The following is a 23663-nucleotide window of genomic DNA, read 5'->3' on the forward strand; positions in this document are numbered from 1 at the left end:
ATTCAAGACAAGTGATCTGAGTAATATAGGGAAATAAAATGGTAGAAAAAATAACCCTTCTGAGACTTATGGGAATATAAGGACATGGTTAATATTTGGATACAAAGTGAAGAAAAATTAACTAGAAGATATAGACTTAAAATCAAACAGAGTGCTGTATTTCATGAAAATAACAAACCCAACCTTGAGTATGGGACTTTATAAAGCGTGGTCACACATATGGTGCTAACTAATCTCCACAACAGAGCAAGACAGGTAAGGGAGGTTCTGAATATTTAAACAAGACCTAAAATGTACATGTATTAACAATTGGGAAGTGTACTAAATCTAGATTTTCTAATGTCATATCTTGTTTCTTTTCTACTATGCCAGTATTGTTCAAATTTTTTACCATTACCTGTAGTAAGGAATATATTGCACATCAGAATCCAGGTCATACAAACACATATATAAAAAGAATGATGAAAATAAGTAAAATAAATCAATAAAATAGCATATAACTGTACGATAGATTACAACTCACAGTGTGAAAAGCACTAACACACATCATACTGTGTAACTGCTGATACTTTGATGACCTTGTATCACTTGGCTGTGCAATGAATTGTCTTGTTTTGTAAGTACTGAACATGTTACAAGGAACCATTTCCTTTCAGCTGTGTACTTCCTTTTATGACAAAAGTTTTATGTTGGCAATCGTCATTCCAGGATTTGGGAAGAAGAGGTAAGGAATAATATTATGTTGTTTCTATGCAAATCAGACTAATCCACATAGAGCTCAATGAGTTCTGAACTCACTTAAATGAACTCGTAAATTGAAACAGAATATGACAAGGGTCAGCAGATTTTGGAGGAAAGAAATGAACACATGTGTTAGTTAGCATGGGTAGTTCTTGGGCATTCTTTAAAATTATTCATTTCTCCATTTGATTCATTTTTCTAATATAAGATTAATTATGTTTCTCATTACTTAATCATTATTCTGTAAGAGTATACTATATTGCGTTTCTTGGGTGAGATATAGAGATTTGTTGGTCTTCCTTTTAGAGGCACTAGAAAGGTAACATTTTGGCCTTTAGACATAATTTTTCATGCTTACAAGTGTCAAATCACCAGTGAAGTTACATCGCAGAGAAAACCCCTTCATAACTCAGTTTATTTTGCTTAACTGAATAAGTGGACTATCAGAAAAATTCAGTACTAAAGTAAGCCTTTCCTTTCCCTCAAATACACCTACAAGAGCAATGACAGTTAGGAATCTGGGCAATGCAATTACTCCAAAGATCTTCATTATCTGGGGTTTCTTTGACCACCCCAGCTGGAAATGCTTCTCTTCATAACGGGGCTTGTTGCTTATCTCTGCACACTGCTGGGCAACATCTCAATTATTGTAGTACCCAGGGGATATTTTTGGGGAGCACCAAATGCATCATTTTAGCTGTGATGTCTTTGGATCCTTACATTGCCATCTGCAAACACTTGAGGTACCCCGCTATCATGCATCAGCAACTCTGTGTCCTCCTAGTGGCCATGGCATGGCTAAGCAGTTTGGCCAACTCTACTTCAGTCATCCCTTGCCGTCCAGCTGCCACTAGGCGGTAACAACAAGGTAGACGACTTTCTGTGTGAGGTTGTCTCACACAGCGATGATCAAGATATTGTGTGTTGAGACCACATTCAATGTATCTATGCTCTCCATTGTGAGGATATTTTAGTCCCTGGTTCTCTAATCAATTATCTTTGTTTACTGTGAATTCATTGTAGCTACTGTGCTGAGGATTCAGTCCTCAGGGGAAAAGAAGGAGGCCTTCAACACATGTGGTTCTCATGATACTGTTGTATCTCTCCTCTATGGGCCAGTAATTAGAATGTATGTATAGCCCTCTGCCAACTCCCAGGACAAAAACAAATTCATGTCCCTGTTCTACAGTTTGGTGACTCCTATGCTTAACCCTTTTTTCTACACTTTGAGGAACAGGGATATAAAAGGGGCAATGAGGAGGCTTCTTGTCTTTTTGTATCATCAGGAAGAGAACAAAAGTAATTATTTTTATCCTCCACATTCTTCACATACAGGTCAGAAGATCTCCTGTTCTAAAATTACATGTTGATTTAACCTTCTCCAAAATTGTTAGCATTCTTTACTACCCACCCTGTCTACATATTTGCTTTTGTACTACACCAGTATGGTTTGATGGATATCATTTCAAGCGTGAATCCTAATCCTCAGATTGTCTGCAATTTGCATGGTAGTGAGAACCATGTCCTTATATTCCTTTGTATTTATCTAGAAATATCCGCAGGCATCTAAAAAGTGGGCAATAAATAAATGTTAATAGACTGACTCATTTACTCAGAATAAAAATCAAGTCCTATCATTTTATGTGTTATTTTGAAAAATATATATGAGTAATATAGACTGCTGTTTACCTTCTTGTTATTATAAATGTGATTTAAAGGCCAATCTTTTATTTGCAAATTAACTCTTTTTATGGATTGCCAGTAAGATCAAATGAATTAATATCTCATATCCTATAACTGACCCTCTCAACCACACATTCACTGATCCTTTATAAATAAAATAATTCAAAAATAATATCTGACTCTTTCCTACCGATCTTAATGGGATTTCTTCCTTTTGAGGTATTTGACTGAAGTAATTATTTCTAGCTTATCAAATGGAAAAGTTAAAATCTTCAGAAATTTCTATATTGTCTCCTAATATTGAGAGCCACTCACCCTTCAATGGGAAGACAACTTACCTAGAATGAGAAAATTAGATGTATTTGGTAGGTAATTAAAGGATTAAATCGTTTCATCATTTAAAATCAGAATATTCAGCAGAAGGAAAATGGAAAAAGAAGGTAGAGCACAACCTGGGGACAAATATAAAATAAACTAGCTATCAGACCGTCAATTTTGAGATAGAGGTGACAAAGTAGAAAATTTGCTAATGATGTAAGAAGGCAGTGTTCTGCCAACTTTATCCATAACATCAACTCTCCTCATTATAAATCCATAATTTTTCTTATACTTCCTCTGCTCCCCCATCTTTCAACTTGTGTTTAACAGAAACATTTGTTTTTCTAACAACTACATACATTCATTTGAAGCCTTCACACATCTGCCCATCCTTCATGTATTTCCACTTCATGTGCTCTTCCAAATGACAGGAACAAAATCTATTAACTCACAATGTGCAAACCTCTGATACAGAAATATATTTATTGTAATCAATTATTAATTATAATAAATTAATTCACTCAATTTATGCTATATGCATTGCAATAAAATTTCCTTTGTAGACTTGAAGGGAAGGATATTATAGTTTTGCTCTTGTTGGAGACAAAGGAAACATCACTCTTTTGGAGGAAAGTTGACTGCTTGGCATATCCACATGTCTGTAAGGACTAGGCCTGATTTCACTCTGTACCTGTCCTTCATAGTACTGACCTGTATTGAGAGAATGGGCTCTAAATAAGTATTTTTAAATAAATGAGTGAATGATAAGTATTACCCAATGTCATAATTACATACTGTTAAAACCTATATAACAGAATCATGCAAAAATGTGTCATATACTAAACAATGAGTGTAGCAAAAGAGGTTTGTAGCTGATTTTTTTTTAATTTTTTATCTCCATAGGTTTTTAGGTAACAGGTGGTATTTGGTTATATAAGTTCTTTAGTGCTGATTTGTGAGATTTTGGTGCACCCACAACCTAAGCAGTATACACTGAACCCAATTTGTAGTCTTTCATCCCTCATTTCCTTCTTACCCTTTCCCCCACCCAGTCCCCAAAGTCCATTGTATCATTCTTATGCCTTTGCATCCTCATTGCTTAGCTCCCTCTTATGAGCAAGAACATACAATATTTGGTTTTCCATTCCTGAGTTACTTCATTTAGAATAATAGTCTCCAATCCCATCCAGTTTGTTGTGAATGCCATTAATTCATTCCTTTTTATGGCTGAGTAGTATTCCATTGTACATATATACCACGGTTTCTTTATCTACTCATTGATTGATGGGCATTTGGGCTGGTTCCACATTTTTGCAATTGCAAATTGCACTGCTATAAACATTCATGTGCAAGTATATTTTTGTATAATGACTTCTTTTCCTCTGAGTAGATACCTAGTCAGGTGATTGCTGGATCAAATGGTAGTTCCACTTTTAGTTATTTAAGGAATCTCCACACTGTTTTCCATAATGGTTGTACTAGTTTACATTCCCACCAGCAGTGTAAAAGTGTTCCCTTTCACCACATCCATGCCAACATTTATTTTTTTTAATTTTTTTATAACGGTCATTCTTGCAGGAGTAAGGTTGGTATCTCATGGCAGTTTTGATTTGCATTTCTCTGATCATTTGTGATGTTGAGCATTTATTCACATGTTTGCTGGCCATCTGTATATCTTCTTTTGAGAATTGTCTGTTCATGTCCTCAGTCCACTAATTGATGGGATTGTTTGATTTTTTTTTTCTTGCTAATTTGTCTGAGTTCCTTGTAGATACTGGATTATTAGTCCTTTGTCAGATGTATAGATTGTGAAAAATGTTCTCCCAGTCTGTGGGTTATCTACTATGCTGACTGTTCCTTTTGCTGTGCAAAGGCTCTTTAGTTTCATTAAACCCCACCTATTTATCTTGGATTTTGTTGCATTTGCTTTTGGGTTCTTGGTCAGAAATCTTTGCCTAAGCCAATGTCTAGAAGGTTTTTACCGATGTTATCTTCTAGAATTTTTACAGTTTCAAGTCTTAGACTTAAGTCTTTGATCCATCTCGTGGTGACTTTTGTATAAAGTGAGAGATGAGGATCCAGGTTCGTTATCCTACATGTGGCTTGCCAATTATCCCAGCACCATCGGTTGAACAGTGTGTCCTCTCCCCACTTTATGTTTCTGTTTGCTTTGTCAAAGATCAGTTGGCTGTAAATATTTGGGTTTATTTCTTGGTTCTGTATTATGTTACATTGGTCTATGTGCCTATTTTTATACCCGTACCATGCTGTTTTGGTGACTATGGCCTTATAGTATAGTTTGAAATCAGGTAATGTGATGCCTCTAGATTTGTTCTTTTTGCTTAGTCTTGCTTTGGCTATGTGGGCTCTTTTTTGGTTCCATATGAATTTTAGGATTTTTTTTTCTAGTTCTTTGAAGAATGATGGTGGTTGGATCATATGGTGAGTTTATTATAAGCTTTATAAGAAACTGCCAAGTGGTTCTTCAAAGTGATTGTAACATTTTGCATTTCCATCAGTAATAAATAAGAGTCCCCTTTGCTCTGCATTTTTTCTAGCATTTACTATTGTCAGGGTTTTTTTTTTTTTTTAATTTTAGCCAATAGAACACTACGTGGGAATTTTTCTGTCTTGTTGCCTAAGTACTTTTGTAATATTTAAATTTTGCTTCTTGGCCTGCAAAACGTAAAATATTTTCTATCTGGCTCTTGGGGGGAAAATTAGCTGATCTCTGGTCTTTCATATGGATTTTCTTAACTCATTGAACCTCATTGAGGTTCGATCGAACTATAAGTCCATAACTATAAGCTTTTTAAATATGGGAAATAGTGAGTCTTTGATAGGAATAAGTAATTTTTACCAATTTTTCTTTAAGAATTTTGGCCTATGTATAACTATGATATATCAATTTTAAAATGCAAGACAAAGACAGACTTTGGCTTTTTTCTGTAGGTATCTGTTACTTAATATGCATGGTTGATCTTTTTAGTTGCCTTTAAAATGTTCTGTACTTAATTAATTCATTCTAATGTAAATATTCTGTGAATCTTTATTCTATTTTCTCAATACAATTTAGAACTTTAACTTTCTGAGGAAGGTTTTAAACCTCACTTTTTTTTTTTTTAATTTACTATTATTATACTTTAAGTTGTAGGGTACATGTGCATAACGTGCAGGTTTGTTACATATGTATACTTGTGCCATGTTGCTGTGCTGCACCCATCAACTCGTCATTTACATCAGGTATAACTCCCAATGCAATCCCTCCCCCCTAAACCTCACTTTTCAACTGAATTTCCTGACTGTCAAATTGCTTAACCCATTCTGAATATTTTTTCTGTAATTTTTACAGGCTTTAATGAAAAGAGGCTTGAGGAAAGGGAGCCTGTTTTGCCCTTTACAAAACCACAGCCAACATCATACTGAATAGGCAAAAGCTGGAAGCACTTTCTTTGAAAACCAGGAGAAGACAAAGATGCCCTCTCTCACCACTCCTATTCAACGTAGTATTGGAAGTTCTGGCCAGGATGATCAGGCAAGAGAAAGAAATAAAGGGTATTCAAATAGGAAGAAGGGAAGTCAAATTATCTCTGTTTGCAGATGACATGATTATATATTTAGCAAACCCCCCATCGTCTCAGGCCAAAATCTCCTTAAGCTGATAAGCAACTTCAACAAAGTCTCAGCATACAAAATCAATGTGCAAAACTCACAAGCATTCCTATACACCAATAATAGACAAAGAGCCAAATCATGAGTGAACTCCCATTCACAATTGCTTCAAAGAAAATAAAATACCTATGAGTACAATTTACAAGGAATGTGAAGGACCTTTTCAAGGAGAACTACAAACCACTGCTCAAGGAAATAAGAGAGGACACAAACAAATGGAAAAATAGTCCATGCTCATGGATAGGAAGAATCAATATTATGAAAATGGCCATACTGCCCAAAGTAATTTATAGATTCAATGCTATCCCAATCAAGCTACCATTAACGTTCTTCGCAGAATTAGAAAAACTACTTTAAATTTCATGTGGAACCAAAAAAGAACCCGTATAGCTAAGACAATTCTAGGCAAAAAGAACAAAGCTGGAGGCATCATGCTACCTGCCTTCAAACTATACTACAAGGCTACAGTAACCAAAACAGCATGGTACTGGCACCAAAACAAATATATAGAGCAATGGAACAGAACAGAGACCTCAGAAATAACACCACACATCTGCACCCATCTGATTTTAACAAACCTGACAAAAACAAGCAATGGGGAAAAGAGTCCCTGTTTAATAAATGGTGTTGGGAAAACTGGCTAGCCATATGCAGAAAACAGAAACTGGACCCCTTCCTTACACCTTATACAAAAATTATCTCAAGATGGATTAAAGACTTAAACGTGAGACCTAAAACCATAAAAATCCTACAAGAAAACCTGGGCAATACCATTCAGGACATAGGCATGGGCAAAGACTTCAAGACTAAAACACCAAAAGCAATGGCAACAAAAGTCAAAATCAACAAATGGGATCTAATTAAACTAAAGAACTTCTGCACAGCAAAAGAAACTATCATCAGAATGAACAGGTAACCTACAGAATGGAAGAACACTTTTGCAATCTATCCAACTGACAAAGGGCTAATATCCAGAATCTACAAGTAACTTAAACAAATTTACAAGAAAAAAAACAAACAACTCCATCAAAAAGTGGCCAAGGATATAAACAGACACTTCTCAAAAGAAGACATTTATGTGCCTAACAAACATATGAAAAAAAGTTCATTATCACTGGTCATTAGAGAAATGCAAATCAAAACCACAATGAGTTACCATCTCACACCAGTTAGAATGGTGATCATTAAAAAGTCAGGAAACAACAGATGCTGGAGAAGATGTGGAGAAATAGGAATGCTTTTATACTGTTGGTGGGAGTGTAAATTAGTTCAACCATTGTAGAAAACAGTGTGGCAATTCCTCAAGGATCTAGAACCAGAAATACCATTTGACCCAGCAATCCCATTACTGGGTATATACCTAAAGGATTATAAATCATGCTATCCCATTACTGGATATATACCCAAAGAATTATAAATCTTGCTACTATAAAGACACATGTACACGTATGTTTATGGCAACACTGTTCACAATAGCAAAGACTTGGAACCAACCCAAATGCCCAACAATGACAGGCTGGAAAAAGAAAATGTGGCACATAAGCACCATGGAATACTATGCACCCATAAAAAATGATGAGTTCATGTCCTTTGCAGGGACATGGATGAAACTGGAAACCATTATTCTCAGTAAACTAACACAGGAACAAAAAACCAAACACCACATGTTCTCACTTATAAGTGGGAGTTGAACAATGAGAACACACAGACACAGAGAGGGGAACATCACACACTGGGGCCTGTTGGGGATTGGGGGGCTAGGAGAGGGCTAACATTAGGAGAAATACCTAATGTAGATGACGGGTTGATAGGTGCTGCAAACCACCAAGGCACATTTATGCCTATGTAACATTTATGCCTATGCACGTTCTGTACATGTATCCTAAAACTTAATGTATATTTAAAAAAAAAAAAAAAGTAGTGCTACACTAACAACAAACTATTTTTAAAAGAATCAATAAAACAATCCTATTTTCAAAACATGAAAATGCTCAGGCATAAATTAAACCAAAAAGGTGAAAGATACATATACTGAAATCTATAAGACATTGGTTAAAGAAATTGAACAAAATAAATGGAAAAATTCCTTGTTCATGGATTGGAAGAACTAAAACTGCTAAAATATTCATGCTACCCAAAATAATCAAAAAATTCAATACAGTTCTTATCAAAATACCAATGATATTTTTCATAGAAATAGAGAAACAATCTTAAAATTTATATGGAACCACAAAAGACTCTAAACAGACCAAGCAATCTTGAGCAAGAAGAACAAAGCTGGAGGCATTATAGTACTTAATTTCAAAATATACTACAAAGCTACAGTGATAAAAGCAGTATGGTATTGGCATAAAAAGAGACACATAGACCAATACAATAGAATAAGGAACCTAGAAATAAATCCAAGTGTTTACAGCCAACTGATTTTCAACAAAAGTGCCAAAAACACATAATGAAAACAGAACAGTCTCTTTAATGAATGGTGTTTGGAAAACTGGATGTCCACCTGCAGAAGAATGAAATTAGACTCTCATCTCACACCATCTACAAAACTCAACTCCAAATTAATTAAAAGCTTATACATAATGCTATAAACTTTAAAACTACAAGAAGAAAACGCAGGGGAAAACCTCCATGACACTGGCCTGAGCAATGGTTTTTTTTTAGGTAATCCTAAAAGCACAGGCAACAAAAGTAAAGATGGACAAATAGAATTACATCAAACCAAAAAATTTCTGCACAGAAAAGGAAACAATCAACAGAGTGAATAGACCACCCAAAGAAATATTTGCAGAAAATATTTGCAAACCATACATCTGATGTGTTTAATATGCAAAATAAATAAGGAACTCAAACAACTCAGTAGTAAGAAAACTAACAGCCTAATGAAAAATTGGACAAATGATTGAATAGACATTTCTCAAAGACATGGCCAGGTATATAAAAAAATGCTCAACATCACTAATCATTAGAAAAATGCAAATTAAAACCACAATGAGATCACCTCACACATGTTAGAATGGCTATTATCAAAACAAATAAAAGATAACAGTGTTGGAGAGGATGCAGAGAAAGAAAACTCTTGCACTCTATTGTTGGAAATATAAATTAATACAGCCTGTATGGAAAATAGTATGGAGGTTCCTCAAAAAATTAAAAACAGAACTATCATACAATCCAGGAATCCCAGTTCTGGATATATATCCAAAGAAAGCCTTATTTGAAAAGATATCTCACTCCCATGTTCATTGCAGCATTATTCACAATAGCAAAAATATGGAATCAACCTAAGTGTCCATCAAAAAAATGAATAAAGAAGATGTGGTTTATATACACTATAGAATACAATTCAGTAATTTTTAAAAAGAAGGAAAGCTTGCCATTTATTATAACATGTATTTCCTGGAGGACATTAAGTGAAGTAAGTGAGACACAGAAAAACAAATGGAATCTAAAATAGTTAAACTCACAGAAACGGAGTAAGATGGTGCTTACCAGAGGCCAGGGGGTGGGGAATACAGACAGATCTTGGTCAAAGGTTACAAAATTTCAATTAGGAGGAATAAATTCAAGTGATCTATTGCACATCATGATGGCTATACTTAATAACAATATATTGTATTCTTAAAAATTGCCAAACTATTATATTTTATATGTTCTCATCACAAAAAAGGAGGTAATAAATATATTAAATAGCTTAACTTAGCCATTCCACAATGTATTCATATATCAAAACATCATGATTGTACACTGTAAAGAAATACAATTTTTATTTGTCAATTGAAAAAATAAACAATTTAGTTGTGTTTCTGTACAGTAACACTGAATTATCTGGAAAAACAAATGCCGTTTACAATAGCATCAAAATGAATAAAATATTGGCCAGGTGCGGTGGCTCAAGCCTGTAGTCCCAGCACTTTGGGAGGCCAAGACGGGCGGATCACGAAGTCAGGAGATCGAGACCATCCTGGCTAACACGGTGAAACCCTGTCTCTACTAAAAAAATACAAAAAACTAGCCGGGCGAGGTGGCGGGCGCCTGTAGTCCCAGCTACTCGAGAGGCTGAGGCAGGAGAATGGCGTAAACCTGGGAGGCTGAGCTTGCAGTGAGCTGAGATCTGGCCACAGCACTCCAGCCTGGGTAACAGAGCAAGACTCCCTCTCAAAAAAAATAAAAACAAAAACAAAATGAATAAAATATTTAGAAATAAATTTAACCCTGGAGTTGATTAATCTTTACACTTAAAACTATAATATTGATGAAATATATTGAAGAAAATACAAATAAATGTTTAAAATATTTCATGCTCATGGAATAGAAGAATTAATACTACTAAAATGTCCATAATACCCAAAGTAATTGACAGATTCAATGCAATTCTTATCAAAACTCTAATGACATTTTTCACAGCATTAGAGAAACAATTCTAAAATATGTATGGAACCACAAAAAAAAAAAAAAAACAAACAAACAAATAGCCAAAACAACTTGAACAACATAAAAGCTGAGGCATCACATTTCCTGACTTGAAACCATATTACAGAACCATAGGAATCAAAACAGTATGATACTGGCATAAAAGTAGACACATAGACTAATGGAACAGAATCAAGACCCCAGAAATAAATCTACACATATATGGTCAACTAACTAATATTTGACAAATGTGTCAAGAAAACACAGGAGAAAGGATAGTTTATTCAATAAATTGTGCTGGGAAAACTTAGTCTCTATACGCAAAAGAATAAAATGGAACCATTATCTTACATAACTCACAAATCTGATAAGGAGTTAATATCCAAAAAACCACAAGGAATTCAAACAACTCTATAGCAAAAATAATACAATAAATTGATTTTTAAATGGCCAAAGACCTGAGCAGACATTTCTCAATAGAAGACATACATATGGCCAACAGATATGTGAAATAATGCTCAACAGCACTATTCATGACGGAAATGAAAATTAAAACCACAGTGAGATCAGCTAACATATGTTAGGATGGCTATTATCAAGACAAGAGATAACAAGCATTGGGAAGGATTCAGAAAGAAAGGGAATCCTTATGCACTACTGGTGGGAATGTAAATTGGAACAGCCATTTTAGAAAACAGTATGGAGGTTCCTCAAAAATCAAAACTAGAGCTACCATCTTATCCAGCAATCCCACTTCTGGGTATATACCCAAAAGAAATGAAATTAGTATGTCAAAGAGATATATGCACTCTTATGTTCAATGTAGCATCATTCACATTAACCAACACTTGGAAACAAACCAAGCATCCATCAAAAAGAAGGAAATTCTGTGCTGCAATAACATGGATCAACCTTGTGGGCATTATGCTTAGTAAAATAAATGAATCAGAGAAAGACAAATAGCATATGAACTCACTTATTCATGAAATCTTAAAAAGTTGAATTCACAGAAACAGAATAGAATTAGAATGGTGGTTTCCAAAAACTAGGGGAGGGAAAAATAGGGAGATGTTGGTCAGCAGATACAAGCTTTCAGCTTTAAGGCAAACAAGTTCTCGGGATTTAATATGCAGCATGGTGAATATAGTTAACAATACAGTATTTAATATTTGAAATTTGTTAAGAGTGTAGATTTTAAATATTCCCACCACAAAACAAGAAAAAATATCTCAGCTGATGGATAGATTAATTAGCTGGTTTGTGGTAATCATTTCACAATATATACATATGTCAAAACATCATGTACACAGTAAGTGTATTCAATTTTTATTAATTATATCTTCATAAAGCTGGGGTGAAAAGAACAAATGTAAAACTACGTTATTTTCATAAATTGCCTAAGTGTATATTTTATGATTACTATGAAAAAGGGGTTTTTTTAATTTCTATTTTTAGTTTAGATTCAGGGGGGTATATGGGCAGGTTTATTACAAGGGTATATTGTGTGATGCTGAGGTTTGGGCTTATATTAATCCTGTCACCCAGACAGTGAATATAGTACATGATAGGAAGTTTTTCAGTCCTTGCTCCTCTCCTCCTCTCCTTCCTTTTGAAATCCCTAGTGTTCTTTGTTTCCATCTTTATGTCCGTATGTACCCAAAATTTAGCTCCTTAAACTTTAAATCGAGTGAGAAGCTGTGATATTTGGTTTTCTATTTCTGCATTAATTTGCTAAGGATAATGGCCTCCAGCTGCACCCATGTTGCTTCAAAGGACATTATTTTGTTCTCTTTTATGGCTGTGTAGCATTCCATGTTGTATATGTACCACATTTTATTTATCCAATCCACCATTAATGGGCACCTAGCTTGATTCCATGTCTTTGCAATTGTGAATAGTGCTGCAATGAACATGCGAGTGCATGTATATTTTGGGTAGAACAATATATCTGGGGGCGGGGGTCACATACCCAGTGATGGAATTGCTGGGTTGAATGATAATTCTATTTTCAGGTCTTTGAGAAATTCCCAAACTACTTTCCATAGTGGCTGAACTAATTTACATTTCTACCAGCAGTATGTAAGTGTTCATTTTCTCTGCAGCCTCATCAATATCTGTCATTTTTTTACCTTTTAGTAATAGCCATTCTGACTGGTGCAAGATGGTATCTCATTGTGGTTTTGAGTGGCATTTCTCTAATGATTAGTGTTTGAGCATTTTTTTTATACATTTGTTAGCTGCTTTTATGTCTTCTTTTAAGAATTGTCTGTTCATGTTCTTTGCCTGTTCTTTAATGGGGTTATTTGTTTTTCTTTTGTTGATTTGTTTAGGTTCCTTATAGATTCTGGATATTACTCCTTTGTCAGATGCATAGTTTGCAAATATTTTCTCCCATTCTGTAAGTTGTCTGTTTATTCTGTTGATAGGTACTTTTGCTGTGCAGAAGCTCTTTGGTTTAATTAGGTTCCATTTGACAATTTTTTATGTGTTGCAATTGCTTTTGAGGACTTGGTCTTAAGTTCTTTGCCAAGGCCAATGTCCAGAAGGGTATTTCTGAGTTTTCTCCCAGGATTTTTATAGTTTGAGGCTTTACATTTAAGTCTTTAATCTTTCTTGAATTAATTTTTGCATATGGTGCTTGGTAAGGGTTAAGTTTCATCCTTCTGAATATAGTTAGCCAGTTTTCCTAGCACCATTTATGGAATAGGGAGTCCTTTCTGCATTACTTATTTTTGTCGACTTTGTTCAAGATCAGTTGGTTGTAGGTATGCTGCTTTATTTCTGGATTCTTTATTCCGTTCCGTTGGTCTAAGTGCCTATTTTTGTACAGTACCTTGCTATTTTGATTACTGTAGACTTGTAGTATAGTTTGAAGTCCAGTAATGTGATGCCTCCAGCTTTGTTCTTTTTGCTTAGGATTGTTATAGCTATTTGGGCTCTTTTTTTGGTTTCATATAATTTTAGAATCGTTTTTTCTAGTTCTGTGTAAAATGACATTGGTAATTTATTAGGAATAGTGTTGAATCTGTAGATTGGTGTAGGCGGTAAAATTTAAACATTTTAATTATGTTGTCGATTCTTCCAATCCATGAGCATGGAAGGTTTTTCCATTTGTTTGTGTCATCTATGATTTCTTTCAGCAGTGCTTTGTAGTTCTTTTTGTGGAGATCTTTCACTTCCTTGGTTAGAAGTATTCCTAGATTGTGTGTGTGTGTGTGTGTGTGTGTGTGTGTGTGTGTGTGTGTGTTTTAAAGGGAATTACATTCTTGATTTGGCTCTCAGCTTGAATGTTATTGATGTATAGAAATGCTATTGATTGTTGTACATTGATTTTGTATCTTCAAACTTTACTGAAGTTGTTTTATCAGGTCTAGAAGCCTTTTGGAAGAGTCTTTGGGGTTTTCTAGTCATAGAATCATAGCATAATTTGACTTCCTCTTTTCCTATCTGAATGCTTTTTATTTCTCTCTCTTGCCTGATTTATCTGGCTAGGACTTCCAGTACTATGTTGAATAAGAGTAGTGTCAGAATCTTGTCTTATTCCAGTTCTTAAAGGGAATGCTTCCAGCTTTTACCTATTTGGTATGATGTTGGCTGTGGGACTGAAATAAATGGCTTTTCTTATTTTGAAGTATGTTCCTTGGATACATAATTTATTGAGGGTTTTTAACATGAAAATGTGTTGGATTTTATCAAAAGATTTTTCTGCAACTATTGAGAGAATCATACAGTTTGGGGAAAATAAGGCTTAAAATATTTGATTTCATAAGTTAATGAGAAGGTAAATAGGTAAATTGCTTTGGTTTTGTGTTTGCTTTTTTCCCCAAAGTATGCCAAAAATATTTTCTGATATTTCAATAAATATCATTTACAATATTTCAGATACTTTGGTAAAATATATGGTCCACCAAAAAATAATCAAACAGAGCCAAGTTTTGTGGCACACACCAGTAATCCCAGTGACTGGAAAGACTGAAATGGCAGGATCTCTTGAGCCCAAGAGTTTGAAGCCAAAATGAGCCATGATCACACCACCACACTCCAGTCTGGGTGACAGTGAGACCCAAAAGTCAAAAGCCAAAAAAAAAAAAAGTCAAAAAATAGAAATGTAAAGGATAACATAAAAGCAGTCTCAGAAATCTCTTTCTTGTGGGAACATACTCTTTATCCAGGCTATTTGATGATCAATATCATTAAACTCTGATCTCCATCACCACATAAATGCATTAGCATTGTATTTCTTGAATATATCACCCTAGATAATCTTGACTGAATGGGATATTTAATATACACACCAGATATTGCTCTAACTGCTTTATAGTCAACAAACATTTATTGATCCCTGTTACATGCTAGACCCCTTTCCAGGCACCAAGCAGCCACTGGAAGCTAAAATGACATCATCAAGGAATGCTGAGTGCAGCATTATCACAGGGCTAACAGGTCCTGACCAGTTAGTCTACGGAAATACTGGAAGACAATGTCTGTAAAATCACATAGTAAGAAATCAACATCCACATGGGATGCTATTCCTAAAGAAAGAATGTTCCTATTTGGTGGGATGTTATATTTAAAAAAAAATAGATCAGAAAAAAAAAAAAGCAATGAACAAATAAACACTTTATATAATTTGGCTGATGAGCTTGTTTTCACAAAGAAAAGCAAGCTCCATTAGGTCAGGGACTTTCCTGTTTTGTATTAGTTGTTTGCTATATTTCTATTGCTAATCAAATTTGCTGAATTGATTCATTCAGTTATGTGGCAAACAAGGGGGGAATCAGATCCGTATTCGTTTGGATCTTAGGTTTTAATTGTGGGGAGATACATTTTTAAAAAACAAAATTTAGAGTGGTAAGTGCTACGAAAAACACATGGAAATGTGATAGAGAGTGGCTGGGGAGGAGGGATTTTAATTTAGATTAAGTAGTCAAGAAAGATCTCATTGAATAGATTATATCTGAAAAACGATTACAAACAAGGAGTTCAATCTGGGGACAGAATCTGCCAGGCTAATGAGATTCAATGCAAAGACCCTTTAACACCTGCAACCCTGGAATGACAAAGGCATGAGACGAATGGGAGAAGGAGGGAGGGATAAAAAGGAGCCAGGCATGGTGCATCTGATAGTTCTTGGTAAGGAGTGTGAATTTTATCCTAAGTGCATAGGAAGTCTAGAAAGATTTCAAATTGGTAAATGGAAACACTTGATTTGTGGTTTTGGTTTTCTTGGGTTTTTGTTGTTGTTGTTTTGTTTTGTTTGTTTTTTGTTTTGAGACAGAGTCTTGCTCTGTTGCCCAGGCTGGAGTGCAATGGTGCCATCTCGGCTCACCACAACCTCCGTCTCCCGGGTTCAAGCGATTCTCCTGTCTCAACCTCTGGAGTAGCTGGGATTACAGGCATGCGCCACCACACCCGGCTAATTGTATATTGTTAGTAGAGACGGAGTTTCTCCACGTTTATCAGGCTGGTCTCGAACTCCTGACCTCAGGTGATACGCCCGCCTCAGCCTCCCAAAGTGCTGGGATTACAGGCGTGAGCCACCGCACCCGGCCAATGGGTGGTTTTTTTAAAGAACGCTTTTGGCCGCCATATGGAGAATAGATTGAAAGGGGAATGGATTAAAGTAGAGAAACAAGATAGGAATACATCGGGTAATCCAGGAAAAATAGACCCAGTTTGTTAGTCATTCTAGAAATGGAGACAAGTCAAGCTTGGAATCGTTCAGATTTTCAAGATGAGGGCAGGCTAGTAATTAAGGATAACTCCTTAATTACTGGTTTCTGGCTAGAAATAGGTAGGTGTTTATATCATTTACTACAATGAGGAAGACTGGAATTAGAGCAGACTCAGTGCAATCAAGAGTTCTATTTTAGCTATGTTTAGACTTATAATTTTGTGCATGAAATTAGGCAGCTGGAACTACCTATTTGATGCTCAATGTAGAAGACTAGAAATAGACACTTGAAAGCCATCAATATGTAGATGGGATTCAAAGCCTTAAAACTCTAAGATGGTATCTAGGGACACAGTATAAACAGAAAAGAATTGAGCCCTTGGCAAGAGCATAGGAATCTCAGGACAGTGTATTTCTAAAATTTCTACATACGCCAGCCAATACAGTTACTCTGATATGCAGCCAGTTGTGGAAGCACTGCTAATAACTTCACTTTAAATGGCTTCCATAAGTAAAGGGCTAAAGTAAGCAAGGGAAAAAAATGGTTAAATAAAAAGGAAACAGGAAAACATGTCTTGATTTATTCAAAGGGGAATGGAAAGGTCTTATATTAAAGTTTAAGACACCAGCATCTGCTTTACAAGCTGGGTATATCTATTTCTTGATAACAAATGAAAACCTTTTTAAAAAATAATTCAAAAATCCAAAGGATTCCTCTATAATTTCTCCAGAGTAACAAACCCATGGATTTTAATCACAGAATAAGGAGCAAGGGACTAGAAAAGTTACTGTGCAGGAATGTATTTAAACCAGAAATATGGGTGGGCATGACAATTTATATACATTTTTGTTTTTCAAATGAAAATCGAATATTTGCTTATGGTTGGATTGAAATTGTGAAATTAAATTATAACTTTGCAGTAGTTTTTAAAAGAAAAAGGAGAACTGTAGAAAACTTGACTAAATGGGAAGAGAAAAATACACAAGTGAAACTGAGTCTCTAGTCCATGAACAGTTTCAAGATTCAGATATTTAGAATCTTGTTAGACAAAAATGTACCATTAGTAGATGTTATGTTTCTTATCATCATTATTATAGCATTTATAAAGAATATATACACATATGTATATATATACTGTGTATATAGTATATATATTTATATATGTATTATATATCATCCTAAAGGAAGTGCTTATAAGGAGAGTATTTTTCCAGATGTTTTATGAAATATCAGCATAAATTTTCCCCAAATATTTTTGCAGCACACAAACATCCTGAACTGATTGAAATTGTAATAGTTAATACTTATTTGGATGCTTACTGTGTGCCAACCAGTATTGTAGTATTTACACATATTAAACTTGTTGAATCCTTATATTTGCCCTTTAAATTATGTATTATAGTATCCCCTATTATAGATAAGAAATCAGAGGCAATGAAGGTTAAGTAATTTTCCCGAGTTCACACATCTGATAACTCTAGCCACCAGGATTTCAGCCCAGAAAGTCTGGCCCCACAGTCTATCCATCTAACCATTACACTATACTATATCTCAAGTGTAAGATATGTTGACTATTATCATACAGAAGCAGATAGTTAAAATTATTTTATTGATCAGTAATGTCATCTACATTTGAACATGTATCAGGAGGCAGTCAATTCGTGCTTATGTATTTTATTAAAACCAATTATTGCTAATATGTAATTTTAATTTAAGGAAGCTGTTAAAACCTATGATTATAAGCCAACTCACAAAAATTTTCATAGTATATACTTACTCCAGAATTTAATGCGTAAATAGTGACCTCTGAGACAACAACAAAACGAATTGTCATAGGCACTGAAGTATTTGAATCACCCCTCATGGTCACCAAAACAACTGAGCAAAAATATAAATCTTATGATCCTGGTCTTATTATTTAGAGCTTTGGGGATTAAACAGCTCTTTCAAATACAACTGTTTTGACCATGGGTATCAGAGATAACCACTAGAGGTACCTTATTTAAATGATATCTGCTCAGAGCAAGTTTAGTTCCACAATCAATATTTGTGCTTTGAATGGTAAGATTATTCTATAGTTAACTATAATTATAGTGTTGGAAATCTACATTATTTAAGAGTAAATTTTATTTATAATACAATCACAACCTAAGAAAATATGAAAATACATTTTCTTATTTCCTTGTCCTATAGTTTTCCTTCATATTAAATAACTTTTACATCTACTAAACCTGCCCTAGTGAAATATTAGGGTATAGTCTAATTCTCCAAATGTTTCATTAGCTGGTATTTTCTATGACACTGTACTCTAGTAAAGTTAATTGGATGCAGTCCCAATGGTTTAGATAATCTTTTTGATTATCTGAGTCTTCAGGTAATATTGGGAAATTTTGCTCAATTCTGATTCTGAATTATCTGGTTGCTTTTCATAATGTTTCTGTTTGGTCAAGACCTACTTGCAGGTTGATTTAAACTCAGAACAAGAAGTAAGAATTTGTGACAGGTTTCATCCTCTTACTTGAAGTCATATATTCAAGAAGGAGGAGTCCTGTTGAGAACCTCTACCCTAACACACTTTGGGAAAAGCAGAATTTACCATGGCAACCACAGGGAAACCATGAGAAATTTACAGCCCTGGAGAAAAAATGCTTCACCGGGATCTATTTTCCATAGTGTGGACTCTACAAAAGTCGAGAAGTAGAATGGCAAAAGAACTCTCTCTGGATCACAGTAATGTTCATCCTTAATCTCTTGGAGAAACAGTATGTCCGGGTTGGTAAAACAATTTGTAGAAAGTAGAAGAAAAAGAACTTAGATCTGTATGGGCTGGTTTTATTTCGGAAGTCTGAGAATAAATATTGTAAATCTCTGCAGAGAAATTCTCCTTATCTAGATTGTGAAAGAAACATTAAATGTATTCTTTATTATAAGAGGAGGACAGGAAGCTATTTCTTAATTTGTGATATCAAACATTTTGATCCAGCAGAAACAAAAGCGAGAAATATAGATTAAATTGAAAATGAAGAAGTCAGATACTTTTTTAAAATTTTGTTTTGTTTTGTTTTTTAATGCCGTCTGTGAAACCTGTTGGTGAAATACTTTATTCTTGAAGGTTGTGGAGCCCTAAAGGACTCAGATTTTATTTATCCATTTCTAAATCTCATATTGTGCATGAAAATTTATTTGAAGATTTTTCTATGTCACTTTTTAATAGGCAGAAGGAGGATATTTATTCTTTCCTGAGTTAATCTTTACAGACTATAGTAATAATGAAAATAGTTAAGAAATTAACAGCATAATATTGATTTTGATTTTAAAAGAATTTTCAGGTTCAGGTTTTTATATAATTTTAACTGAAGCCCTGCTTTATTCAGAAGTTAGGCACAATTATATACATCAACGAGTCTGTTAATATAAATAAGTATTAATTATTCATGCCCCTGCTCAGACATTATGGAACTTTAATGGAGTGTGACAGCTTGAAATATCTTTCAGAGAATTATTTTTCTTTCTATCCAATTTGATCAATGGCAGAACTGAGAATCAAATCATAATTTTTGAAAAGCTAATGCTAAGGAAATCACAAAATGATTTTCTCAAAACGGCTATTTCAACCACTATCTCCAGTTAGTCTCATAAATGTATCCACTTTTGAATCATGGCCACAGTTGGAAGTAATTTCTTAATAATATTCAAAAAAATTTTGAAATGGCATAACAAACAAAAAAAGCACAACTTTTTGTACTACATCTATATAAAGAGAGAAAGAAGCACCAGTTTGATATTTACCTGGGTTTTGTTTGTTTTTGAGACAGGATCTTGCTCCAGCACCCAGGGTGGAGTGCAGTGGTGCAATCATAGCTCACTGCAGCCTCCACCTCCTGGGCTCAAGTGATCCTCCTGCCTCAGTCTCCTGAGTAGCTGGGACTATAGGAGCATGCCACCACACCTGGCTAATGGCTGTTATTTTTTAACCAAATGTTTTATTTTAGCTTTTTGACCACTTTATTGAAGTATGACTGACATACAAAAGCAGTATACATTTAACGTAAACAACTTAATGAGTTTGAAGGTGAGTATATACCTGTGAAACCAGCACCATAATCTATGCCATATATACATCCATCACCTCCAACAGTTCCTCCCACCTTCTTTATTGTGTTTGTGTATGTGTGTGTGTGTGATGAGAACACTTAACATAAGATCTACCCTCCTTGCAAAATTTTAAGTATACAATATAGTATTTCTTAAATGTAGTGGAAAGCGGCTGACAAGTTTTAAGGAGATGGATGACATGATTTTATCAAATGTTATAACAATGTAAAGGCATAAGACTGGATTCAAGGACTGGATGCAAGACTATTGCCAGAATCTAGAAAAGAAATCATAGTGGTTTGGATTAGGGTAGTGGTGGTAGGGATTTTTTAAAGTAAAAGGATAATTAGCATATATTTTTGCATCCAAATTTACCAGTTTTGGTGACAAGTAAGGTGTTAAGGATGAGAAAGACAAAGCGTCCAAGGGTAAATACCAGATGTCCTACAAAACAAAGTAGAAGATCAAAGGTGTTTAGTCACTAAGATATGAAAAAAGAGGAACAATCTTTCCTCATTCTTTTGTAAGTTATATTTTTAATGAACAAACAATAATCATATATGTTTATGGGGTACCATATAATGTTTTAATACATGTTTATAATGTATAATGATTAAATCAGGCTAATTAACAAACCCATCACCTAACATACTTATTTTTTGTGGTGAAAACACTTAAAATCTGCTCTTAGTAATTTTGAGATCATGCACTATTGTTTATTGTAGTCACCATTCTGTGAGATCACTAAAGCTGGTTCCTTTTTTCTAACTGAAACTTAATGCCCTTGATCAACATCTCCCCTTTTCCTATCCATCTCCTGCCCCTACTCTCTACTTCTATGAGTTCAACTTTTTTGGATTCCATATATAAATGAAATAATGCAGTATTTGTCTTTCAGCTTACTTCAGTTAGCATAATGTCCCCAGGTTCATCCTCCAGTTTATCACATCTTTTCCTCATCCTACCATTAGCCCAGTACTTAAATTTTACAGATGAATTTACTGGTTAAATAAAAGAATATGTTCATTTTATCAGGCTAACTAGCTTATAAAGAATCATAGGGTCATTTTAGAACCAGCATCTATTTCAAACTTTCAAATCTACACGTGAGATAATTCAGACCTCAAGTTTAAAAGTGTACTCCCCATGGTCACCTGGATTTTTTAAAAAATCTAATATTAAACTCATTGCCATAAAAGAATCTATGACAAATAGCAGATTTCTTGGCTGTAATTTTTACTTTTATCCATTAAATTTTTTCAATTAGTAACATAAATTATCGCCCTTTGTTTAGTTCTATATTTTATCAAATTATTTAGATAGTTCATGTTGACAAATTGTTTCTTCCTCTTTTCCTTTTCTTCTTCCTCTCCCTCCTCCTCCTCTACCTCTTCTTCCTTCTTCTTCCTTCTCCTTATCCTCGTATGATCATCTACCTCCTCCTCCTTTTCTCACTCTAGGATTTAGACATTGAAGGACTATGGACCAAAGAAATTATAGTTCTTTACATGGTTTTATTCTGCTTGGCTTCTCTGACCATCCAAAAATGGAGATGATCCTGTCAGGAGTTGTCGCCGTCTTCTACTTAATTACATTGGTGGGTAACACAGCCATCATTCTCGCATCTCTCCTGGATTCCCAGCTTCATACACCAATGTACTTTTTCCTCAGAAATTTATCTTTCCTAGATCTATGTTTCACAACCAGCATCATCCCTCAGATGCTGGTCAACTTGTGGGGACCTGATAAGACCATCAGTTATGTGGGCTGTATCATCCAACTCTATGTTTACATGTGGTTGGGCTCAATTGAGTGCCTTCTTCTGGCTGTTATGTCCTATGATCGTTTTACAGCTATATGTAAGCCTTTGCATTATTTTGTAATCATGAACCCACATCTATGTCTAAAGATGATTATCATGGTCTGGAGTATTAGTATGGCCAATTCTGTAGTACTGTGTACACTCTCTCTGAATTTGCCCACATGTGGAAACAACCTTCTGGATCATTTCTTGTGTGAGTTGCCAGCTCTGGTCAAGATAGCTTGTGTAGATACCACAACAGTTGAAATGTCTGTTTTCACTTTAGGCATTATAATTGTCCTCACACCTCTCATCCTTATTCTTATATCCTATGGCTACATTGCCAAAGCTGTGCTGAGAATGAAGTCAAAAGCAGGCCAGAGAAAAGCAATGAATACCTGTGGATCTCATCTTACTGTAGTGTCTATATTCTATGGAACTATTATCTACATGTACCTGCAACCAGGTAACAGTGCTTCCAAAGACCAGGGCAAGTTCCTTACCCTCTTTTACACCATCATCACTCCAAGTCTCAACCCGCTCATTTACACCTTAAGAAATAAGGACATGAAGGATGCCCTGAAGAAACTGATGAGATTTCACCACAAATCTACAAAAATAAAGAGAAATTGCAAGTCATAGAAAAAGACTAGAGTGAATAAGGCAATTAAATATGTTTTCTAACTTTCTTTAATTTTTACAAAGGCAAGTAATTCCTACATCATAGAGATCAATAAATATAATTATTATATACAAACATTTTGTAGATGCAAACAAAATTACAACCATTCTACTTAGCTCCTTTATGTCCCTGATCATTGGTATATCATCAGAGAAAACAGATCATTAGAAATTTTATTTTTGCTTGAAATATAACACCAATGGGATGTAAACATAAATGTGAATGCATTTAATTTATTCTAAAACCCCATAGCAACTGTTTTGGTTATCTAGTTTTGTATTTTCAATGTTAATCCTTGCCTCTTCCAAAATATGGACTTGAGTAAATGGCTTCATATGCATTATGGTGTGTACATTAAGTAATATGCAAGTAATGTTCATTCTATTGGAGCTTGAGAAAAAAGATATATATACACAGTAATGATTTTGTACACCCAATCTTTTGTAATGCCACCCAAATATTTATTTGTGTTTGATGCAAACAGTGCAGTTTATAAGACAATTGTCATAAGCCCCATTTAAAACAATTCACTTTTTTTTCAGTGAAATTTCAAATCGATATCTTGAGTAAAGGGTCTTTG

At 34.6% G+C, this 23663-nt stretch overlaps 1 protein-coding gene and 1 pseudogene across 1 annotated transcript; both read left to right on the forward strand.

Moving 5' to 3' along the window:
* The first annotated feature begins 1244 nt into the window (after positions 1-1244).
* LOC144340623 (olfactory receptor 2B11-like) lies at positions 1245-2111 on the forward strand (annotated as a pseudogene).
* A 19969-nt stretch (positions 2112-22080) lies between these two features.
* Positions 22081-23043, forward strand: OR2W1 (olfactory receptor, family 2, subfamily W, member 1). Its single transcript, NM_001194190.2, is given in 1 exon segment — positions 22081-23043. A coding segment is annotated over 1 exon segment (963 nt).
* Positions 23044-23663: the final 620 nt, after the last annotated feature.

This window comes from Macaca mulatta, chromosome 4 (assembly GCF_049350105.2).
Source record: "Macaca mulatta isolate MMU2019108-1 chromosome 4, T2T-MMU8v2.0, whole genome shotgun sequence".
Lineage (NCBI taxonomy): Eukaryota > Metazoa > Chordata > Mammalia > Primates > Cercopithecidae > Macaca > Macaca mulatta.